The sequence below is a fragment of the Branchiostoma belcheri genome, unplaced genomic scaffold (assembly GCF_001625305.1).
Source record: "Branchiostoma belcheri isolate BF01 breed outbred unplaced genomic scaffold, Haploidv18h27 scaffold41, whole genome shotgun sequence".
NCBI classification, from domain to species: Eukaryota; Metazoa; Chordata; class Leptocardii; order Amphioxiformes; family Branchiostomatidae; genus Branchiostoma; species Branchiostoma belcheri.
In genome coordinates this window covers 2,760,582-2,770,962 of record NW_017804032.1, presented here as the reverse complement: position 1 = coordinate 2,770,962, position 10,381 = coordinate 2,760,582, and the positions used below count along the sequence as shown (strand labels likewise).

The window sequence follows — 10,381 nt, the reverse complement described above, 5'->3', positions numbered from 1 at the left end:
TGAAACGCCTAATCTGCAGTACAGTAGCATATGCCTTCTGACTGGTTAAAAAAATGAAAACAAAGAAGAAATCATGTCAATAGAGCCCAAAATGGAAGATTTAAAAAATCCTGTCAATAGTGCCAAAAATGGCACTGCTGACAGGACGATCCTGTCAACAGTGTCAAAAATGGCACTGCTGACAGGACGATCCTGTCAGCAATGCAGTATTTCCTGTTATTGACAGGATCGTCCTGTCAGCAGTGCAATATTTTCTGCTATTGACAGGATCGTCCTGTCAGCAGTGCAGTATTTTCTGCTATTGACAGGACGATCCTGTCAGCAGTGCAGTATTTCCTGCTGTTGACAGGACGATCCTGTCAATAGCCTCAGGCTTACAGGAAGCGGAATTTCTTGTTTTTTTTTTGTAGGAACAGGCCAAAATCAATGCGCGCGCGGACGTCATCCATAAAATTTACTTGGTGTGGCCTAAGCCATCTATCAAGTGTCAATGTAACGAGAGCGAAATATGTTTAGCTGACTCCGCCAAGGCGGTCAGCACACAAGCTCATAATTAACTACTTCCTGACTATTTTCACTGTTCCAAGAATCCGTACAAGGAAGTTACCAGAAAACCATATGATTGTAAGCCATCCATCAAGTGTCAATATGGGCAGGGCTGTAAGGAGTAAAAGATTCCCCACCCAAAAGATGAAAAGGACACAAATAGAATTAAAAACGTTTTGTTGCTAAAATGTAATTTTCGGCGGTTGACATAATGTTACAGTTAATATTAAAGTTATCTCGAAAAGAATAAACCGGGGAACCGTTCAAAATTGTAATGTTTAGCCTCCGTGTACCGCATGAGCAGGCACATTTCCACCTACGTAGGCCAATTTGTACACAATTCCATGACAAAACGAGAAAACGTAATTAATTCCTGACACAATTTATTACTACATTGTATTAATAGAGTTAGATTAGTATAATTAGGGTCTCTCTTTTGTTATACATTGTTTATGAAGCAGACCAGATTCCTATTACAGTTAGTAGAACTGTTAGATATTCTCAACACCACTATATGTGTATGTTAACACCACAAACTATGTATGTATCATTTTGCCATACGTTGTACCCGCTACATAGGTTGCGCAATAAAGTTCTTTTTCATGTTGCAGATGTGCTTCGCCTGTGTGTGCCAGCGCGGAACCCAGTGGTCTGACTGGTGCTGGCACGACTTGTTTTGGTAAGGCCCGCAGTAATGTGGCCTAGTGCCGAGGTGGCTGGTCGTCATGGAGACCGGCCGCTCCATGTAGAGCCAAGTAATCTCCAAGCAGATCTTTTGGTGGCCAAAAAAGATAGTATCCAACACGCGGACAGTATCCAGCCGGCCGACAGTATCCAACCGGCCACCGATGGATGGCTGTCAGAAAATAACGGGGCATAGAAAAAGGTCACAATCTTCCCATTCAACTTCTGCTTGAAGAGTAGAGCCAAGAGCTCGCGCTTGCCTGGCTGGTTGTCATGGGGCCGTGGGAGTCGTGGGAGGACTGTTTGCCAGCGGCCGACTTGGCCCTCCGGGATCTGCTTGGGTGTTGGCCAAGGCTGCGTTTTCCAGACGACGACCTGAGGTAGTCTCCACCAGACTCCTTTGCAGGCTGAACAAGAGTTCCACGATCCCATACCTTCGCCAAATGATGTTAACCCTTGTGGTTGACGAATTATACAATTTTAATCATTGATTTTGACATCCTTCGAAAATTTTTCAACAAATGCTCCTGCAGTTCCAGAAAAACCAAACTCATGTCACTTCTTTCCTACCCCAAGAGCTATCTACCAACCAAAATTCGTGACCCTAGCATGTCCAGATCGCGAGATATCAAAACCGGAAGTTCTGCTGCAGTACCAATAAAAACGCCCGGGGGCCCAGAATCTAATCATTTCTAGGTCTCATCAAGACCCATCTAGCCTGACTAAATCTGCGCTCCTAGCGGCTGGGGGGCGGCTGGTGTAACTCCGGGCCGGCCGCTAGGAGCGCAGATTTAGTCAGGCTACCAAGTTTCATGACAATACATGCTAAGCTTCTTGAATTAGGCTGTTCACAAACGGACAGGCGCTACTGACAACATAACCTTCTTGGCGAACGTAATAAGTGTCTTTCTTATGAGTGAATGCCTAGGCGGATCCCACGTCAAATGCGGATGTGCACGTGCACGATGTGTGGTGGTCTTTTTCTTCTCAATCATTCATTCATTCATTCTTATCTTTCATTCATTCTATTACGTATTCTCTCAATGTCAATTCTTGATGATTTATTGAGATATGGAAGACAAACTTGTAAATAACTATTATTAAAAGTATCAGTTCATTCTTGAGTATGTATCAAAGCCAATTTGTGCAACAATACAGTAAAATTTCTGACGTCTTGTGTAGTAATCGTTGTCTAGTTACATGTATTTACTTTGACAGTAAAAGGCATCAATACATACCGGTACTGTATGTGTGTGGCCCCAGGGCTACAGAAATGGAGATGGGCATAGAGTAGAACGGGACTACGGAAATAATACGATTAATAAACATATGTGAACATCCGGCCACCTTTTATAACAATGAAATATCCAGTCATTATATAACATACAGATATATACAACATATATGGCTGATAAAATGGTCTTTTTTGCCAAGCTGAAAATGTGTACTAAACAATATCTCCCTTTATATCTCATTCTACATGTACATGTATATGCATGTAATGTGCTCTGAATGGCAGTACATGTAATAACTAAGTATGTTTAGAGACTTTGTTATGGATACTATTTTCATCTACAAAGTCTTTGCATTTATTATCAGCTCCTATCATGACAGTTTAGCAACAAAACATCTCTGTTCTCCATTTGTTCAATGAAACCAATGCCAACTTGGTATACTTGACATTTCTGGGCTAGAAATACCCTATGCATATGTGCTCCATTGAATGCAGCCTATATGAAACAAAAGGCTTAGAAGAAAAATGGTTAATCGTCCTTGTTCTTGTTTTCCTCTGTGTCTGCTTTCTTTAAATATGTGAATACAATTACTATTAAAAACTAAACGTTCTGCTGAAGTGCTATGCACAATACACCACAAGTTTTGCCAACATACTCCACTGCCAATGCCACTGAATGCAGCATACAAATGTATATGAAAACGAAAGGCCTAGAAGAAAAATGGTTAATCATCCTTGTTCTTGTTTTCCTCGCTGTCTGCTTTCTCCGATCCGTTGCTGTCCTCTGGGTTTAGAAGCTGCTGCTGCCACAGGTTGGCGTACATCCCACCCAGATTAACCAACTCATCATGTCTGCAACAGAAATGTTTTGTGTTAAAACTTTTGTTCCAACATGGGGTAGGGAATTTTCCCGACCAGCCTCGTAACCCCTGCTTCTCCTATTGGGTCAGTTCGTCCTCGCTACTTGTGAGAAATTGGGCTGGTCTCAATCATGATGTTTCTGACTCAGGGAGAAGAGTTGCTGTTACAGTTATACTCGGTAACCCGTAACCCAGGTGAGTGGTGATGCCATTCAGGTGGTAGCACCGTTCACCTTGAAGTGGCCTAACGGCTGTGTTACGTGGTGACCACTAAGTAAGAAAACAACAAAAAAGAAAACAAAAACAAAGAATTGTTCTCAACTACATGTAGAGCTTTTGACCAGTCACTCTGGTCTTTCTAACAGTAGACTGACCCAGTGAAGCTTGTTACGTGGCTTCTTTAAAGTGTGACGTCAACACTGGGTCAAAGGTATCTGGTTAAAACCGATGATGGCCCCCGTTGCGGTTCAGTGATGCCGCCTCTGTGAAAAATGAAAGCGTCCCAGAGTGGGAACGGCGTTTTGGACGCCGTCTCTGCCCATCAGACGCGTCCCTGTCCGTCTGTCCGTCTAAACTGCCATCAACAGCGTCCCAACACAGTTGGCGGTCTGCAAACTTGCAACTCTGGACGGCCGGACGAAAAAGGGGTCACGCCTCCCGTCTCTCCCCAGACGTCCTTACACGTCTGATGTGGCGACAGGCGTCAAAATTAATTTATTTACGACGTTTTTCACGTGGTTTAGGCTTCTAATGCACATGCGCAAGATTTAAATTAAACGCGCCGACCGTTAGTGGCGCCCGTATTAGTAAGAGACACTGTTTGGTGGATGTCCGCTTTTTTGATGTGGCGACAGGCGTCAAAATTAATTTATTTACGACGTTTTTCACGTGGTTTAGGCTTCTAATGCACATGCGCAAGATTTAAATTAAACGCGCCGACCGTTAGTGGCGCCCGTATTAGTAAGAGACACTGTTTGGTGGATGTCCGCTTTTTTGCCTCTTTGTCGAATTGTGCGCACTTTTGGGGGGTGAAATTCACTTCTACACGCAGCTGTATCTTCCCACGACACTGTACGGAGTTTGGGTTTAAACCAGCGACCGACTAACACGTCAAACGAGGTGTTCAAGGATGTCACTAAGTCATCGGCAGATTCCGAGTGTATCGAGGCAGTTCTGTCACAACAGTTTTCTTTTGTTTTAGGAGACTCGGTAAGTGAACAAGCATTTTATGTTGTCAGAAGTATACAAACGAACAGGTAGTGCTACAATTGTTACAGAAGAACAAGCAATTATTCCGAGGATATGTAAAACGTAAGGTTCCCAAGTACCCTCCCCACATATGGGACCACACACGGAGCTGAGGCAAATTGATCGATGTTTTATCGCCGCAAAATGTAAAGGCGCACAAAAACAATGTGTAGAATAGATGTATACAATACCTGAGGTTTTAATACAGAATGATGATGCCGTATAAATGTACACGTTATGTTAAATCTTACACAAAATCCAACGGCATAAGTTCCGACACTCGGCACACGGCATGCTGTTTGAGTAAGCTGCGATGGTGCCATCTCCAAACGCAACGGTCAATGTTGTTTTCATATTAAATTGTTAAAAAAAGAATACGCACATCGTAAAATGCAACTATAAAATATCTCATGTTTTAATAAAGAATGATAATATGTTCAAACGTGCACTTAGACAACATTTAATATTTTAAAAATGTTTTGTTCCCGGCCTGTTGTGTTTGTGTGCGCTCATGTGGCGATGATTTTCAGCGGCGCCTGCCGATTTTGCAAAGAAAGCTCGTCACTGTTAAACAATTTGTTACGCTACACTTTGTAGAGGAAATCCGAAGAAAATCGTACGATTTCCGTGTGATTCTGTTTGTATTTAAAGCTCTTTGTGCCATGGTGGCAGCGTGAAGATTAATTTAATTTACCGTGATCGAACACCGCTGTAGGATACCCCCATCATTTTTCGGGCGTCTGAAAAGGCGTCCCGGTTACGTAATTGTTCCAACCGCAACCGAACGCCGTCCGAATCGCCGCTAAAATCCCGTCTAAAATACCGTCTAAGCCCGTCTAAAATGCCGTCTAAGCCAGTCTAAAATGCCGTCTAAGCCCGTCCGAAAAGACGTCCCGGAGCGCCGTCTCTAGCATCTGGGTCCCCATTTCCAGACGTCGTTTCGGGCGGCCCAGACGTCTGTCTGGACGCGTCAAAGGGGCCAATCTAGACGCGTCCAAGCGTTTTGGACCGTCTTGGACGTTTAAAAGGCCAGTCCAAAGCCGTCCAAAGCCGTCTGCCATCGTAATCGTCCAGGGCGTCTCAATAATCTAAGACTCTTTGGACGGGCGTCAGAAACGGCGTTTCACCGTCGGGGACACCCTCATTTTTCACAGAGGTAACTCACCACTGAGGCCCGCCCCGACCACGATAACATTTCTGCGGTCGCGTTTTCCCGCTCTGGAGGAAATAATACTGTTGTTGAAAACAAATATACAGCACAGTGGTAGTATATGACAAGGCACTTAACACCCAGTTACAATATCTAATTTACGGCTGGTATGTAAACAGAGATTAGACAGTGTGTACTAGTATACTTTCCAGTCGGGCGTCCGTCTGAATCGTCAGCGTGGACGTGCACTTCCAATCTCCAGATATAGATTTTTCGGTAGCCAAGACAGTGTCCAACGGGCCACCGAAGCTTTACCGACTGTCGAAACATTCAAGGACTGTTAACAATCTTCGGTGGATACTGTCTGGCCAATTGGATACTGTCTTTGCTACCGAACAATCTGCTTGAAGATTATCGAATGTTGCGTCCGCGTAATATATTACTCCGTCATAATGTAGACTTGTACATCGTACATTGTCGTTACTGATTAACTATCTCTCTCTCGGCTTGGCTTTGTTATTGAAGAGTTACTATAACGTGTGGACAATTAAATGCCTTTGAAGTAGGTAGCTACGCAAACAGCCTAAGATATCGCGGTATACTAAATACCAGTTACATTGAGTCATACTTTCATTTTCCGACAGCGGGCGGGTCTGGTTCGCTCGTTCCAACGTCTAGTCTGGTGAGTTGTAAACCTGAATTTGTCGTTATCTTCGACTGATTGGACAGTCAAAAACAAGCTCTTAGACACGATTGTTAGTTTAACTGTACGTGTAGAACTTGAAACATCACAATTTGGTACCGTGTGTTCAAAACGTGTTGCTTTAAACTGAAGTCTTTTATGTTCCCGTCTAAAATTATAGATCTGCATGTGGATCAGGATTGAATCTGGAATCATATACGGTGTCTTGTAGCAGTACTGTCCACCCTTGGTGCTCTCGCTATCGAAAGGATATCACTGGCAAAAGGATAGTATTTTTTCTATGGAGTAGACCAAGGAGGTCATAATGGGTTAGAAAAGGCTCTTGAATAGACCTACCAAGCTTAGAATTAGGTCCAACTTCATCGCCAAAGTCAATGCAGCGCTTGAGATATAGATTGGCCGCAGGAAACAGATTCTTTTAGCTGAAGATGATCTTCATATTCACTGTAGTCACAAAGTTGCAGTTGACAATGATGATGGCCACTGTGTGATCTACGGGAATCCCCTGTGCTTGGTAGTGCGTTTGTTCCAATTAATCGGGCCCGCCATTTTGAACACAGGTGAGTTGCCATTTTCTGACGTTACTAAACCATGGATGGAGAGGTGTCCGCCCTCGCCAAGCTGTTCTTGAAGATTTCGAATGATTTCACTGAAAAGGAGGCCACACGTTTGAGGGAACTGCTCTATACTGACTACCACCTCGGTAAAGCAGATGTGGAAAACAAATCACCCCAAGAAATCTGTAACATGCTGGAGAGGGCTAACAAGATGTGGGTACTGGTGAAGGTTCTGAAAGTGCTGGGAAAGGAGAAGCTCGCTCAAGACGTAAAAAACGTAGCGAAACGTGACTCGAGAAAAGGTAAGTTAGTCAGCAATATTCAATGAGCAATATCAATAATGAACCTCCCCGCCCCGTTTTAATCCAATTTAGATGATACACAAAATGTACTTGAGACGAAAGAAAGATTTACAGCTATAACTTAACGGTAATAAATGTCCCCAGTTATGTCAAACATCCAAAGCTTGGGACGTTTATTTCATATGTCATAAAATCCCAGTCGTTCAAAATATGTTATTTTATTTCTCATCTAAATAGCTATTACTTTCACTTTCACTTTCTTCATTTACATAACTTATAGTCAAGTCAAGTCAAAGTTTATTGCACAACGATTGTCACGGGTACAATGTATGTCAAATAATATATTTATATTATAGGTCACTTGTAACCATAAGATATAAAGCTGGTGTGTTACGCCGAAGGGCGGTTATATACCGGTTGTACAGATACGGATACATATCAAGTACATGTACATTTTTCTGTCTGTTGAACCATGTAGACCATGGCGTTGCCATCCGCTTCACCCTGGAGACACTGCAGGGTTACATGGTGCCGGCCTTGCTCATGATCATCGCCATTTGCATCGGCCTACTGTATCTACCTGGTAAGCCACGTTCATGCATGTAAAACGACATGCATATAGTATGCTGGGGGAGCATCGTATCTTGCAGCTAGTCCCAGTGGGGGCTTGGGCAAAAATTTCAGGGGGCTTGGATACCACTTAATGTTCAGATAGAATCCTCCATAGACACCGCTGATGGAGAGTCTCAACCCTGTCCTTCTTTGCTCTTTCTTAATTTATTGGTTTGGCTGTTCAACCCTCACAGCCAGGGCAGCCCAACTAGCCAGTATACAAATAAAGGGCTGGCCAAGACAAGACTTTAATGTTACCTTTAACTTATGGAATCACATATCTGACGACCTTTGGTGTTATTCCTTGGCTTGGAGCTTAGACCCTAATTTACGTTAAACTCTCCTTAAGCTGTGGGAGATTCAGGTCCTTCCCTAAACCATCGCACAATGACAATGAATTATTAAAAGCACAACCTATTTTCCAGCCGTTAAAAACGATGGGAACCATCAGAACACCCCAAAGGCGGGAATGACAACGCCTTCTCCAGGCCCAACTTCCCAAAAAGAGGACGGTGAGAAACTTCAGCGTCTGGAACAGCAGATCAAAACGTTGCAACATGACCTACAAGAGATAAAGAAGACATACATCAAACGCTGTACGTAAGAGATTTTTTCTTATTTACTTCATGGTTCACCACAAAACAAGGCTCATGCGAGCCACTCAAATCTCTCTATTAGAATGATAATTGAGATTCAGAATATTTCCGACTATCAACATACTGATTGTTTACAAATTATGTTGAGAGGAATATCTTTTCTTTATATACAGAAATATCTGCAGCAGTTCTGGAATGTGCCTAAACCTACATTAGCACTGCATTTTTCATATAATTTTTGACAATTTGAACTTGGCTTTGAAAATACGTGGAACATCTTTTTCAGGTGAGTCGGGTATCATAGAGCTTCCTCGCAACATTAGGCCACACCAAGTAAATTTTATGGATGACGTCCTTTGGAGACCCTAAATCTAATGCGAGAGGGCGAAAAAAAAACAAGAAGGGCCCTAAAAAACAAGATGCCTAGATTAGAAATATACTAAGAGACGACAAATGTTAGGACACAAATTGAATGAGGTGACACAGTGTAACAAGCAAAAAGTCTTTTATTCATCATCAAAACAGCAATAAATCAGGTGGAACAGCAGTTGTCGTCTTGTGCTTTGGGGAGATAGATGGAGCGGTCAGCAAGTTTCTTCAAATGTGGCAGCATGTACCAAACTGAATTCCTAATGGAAGTCATGATTTCCTTGCTTGATGCTTCAATCATAAGCTTTGGTCCGTATAAACCTATTTGCCGCACTGTCGTGACTCTTTGGTCATAGTTACAGGAAGCGGAATTTCTTGTTTTTTTTTCTAGGAACAGGCCAAAATCAATGCGCGCGCGGACGTCATCCATAAAATTTACTTGGTGTGGCCTTATCAAGAAAGAATTTGGCGAACGCAGCCTCAACCGCACCGAGAATTTCAAGAACCCATTTGATACAGAACCCGAGGTAATTACTTTTGGCTTGACGAAGATGGACCTCCCTGGAGCGGACGTCCGAATCGAAGTCAAACTAGTGTCCGTGTCGAAAACGGGCCTGACAATTTGTTTTACCACCTGGAATAAGTCAGAGTTGTACAGTGCCATTGTCAACTGGATGGTTTGTGCATAAATCACCTGTCAAACATAGCCTGTCATGCATGGCTTCCCGACCTTCTCCAGACCATGGGAGTTAGTCGTGGGGAAGACCATCCATGGTTGGGAGTTAGTCGGCGAGGTTGTCTACTTGTGTTTAAAAAGCAGGTCCTGAAAGTGTGACAGGGGCTTAAGATGTTTAACACCACCATTTGTCCAGTTACATTCAGACTATTTTTTTCTTTTCTAGCAGCTTTTTATGAGCTAAAAGCAAGTTAGGTTAAAGCCATGGTTAGTACTGAAGTCATAGAATGCCAAGCTTGGTTAAAAGCAGAAACTGGTATGAATAACTTTCTTGTACACGGATATGCCTATAACATTACATGTATCTTCTTATACAAAGTGGCAACTGAATGTATTTCAAGTAGACTAGACCATCATTTGCACAAATGTAGTGTTTATTGAAAGAAACGTTACCTTCTTTTACATAGCATGTATGTATGTACTACTGACTTATTGAGCAAGTTTCAGTACGAACTACATTTGGAACAAATCTAATTCTGACATCGGTAAACTTCCATAAAAACAAAGAGCATATTTCTTTTTTTCTCTATCACTTCTTTTTTTTGAGAAAACAACAACCTACTATACATTCAAAATAGTTAATTTTTAGCTACTCAGAAGAGTGAACAGTCGCTTTGAAATACTTGTAATGTAAGATCAACAGATGTTACATTTAGTTCAAAGATGAAAAAATAATGACTTAATACTGTACTTCTGAATATTGTAAGTTATCTGTGGTTTTCTAGTGCACTTATTAATGCTTGTTTATGCAAATAAAAAGCATAACAGATGCTGAAACTTGTCC

The 10,381-nt window shown here is 42.4% G+C and overlaps 1 protein-coding gene across 1 annotated transcript; it reads left to right on the top strand.

The window, feature by feature from the left end:
- The first annotated feature begins 6,341 nt into the window (after positions 1-6,341).
- LOC109477919 lies at positions 6,342-10,374 on the top strand. Its single transcript, XM_019779386.1, has 6 exons — positions 6,342-6,404; positions 6,986-7,284; positions 7,763-7,867; positions 8,322-8,492; positions 8,779-8,811; positions 9,312-10,374. Exons 2-6 carry the CDS (start codon positions 7,017-7,019, stop codon positions 9,548-9,550), a joined length of 816 nt encoding a protein of 271 aa, XP_019634945.1. The 5' UTR covers positions 6,342-6,404; positions 6,986-7,016; the 3' UTR covers positions 9,551-10,374.
- Positions 10,375-10,381: the final 7 nt, after the last annotated feature.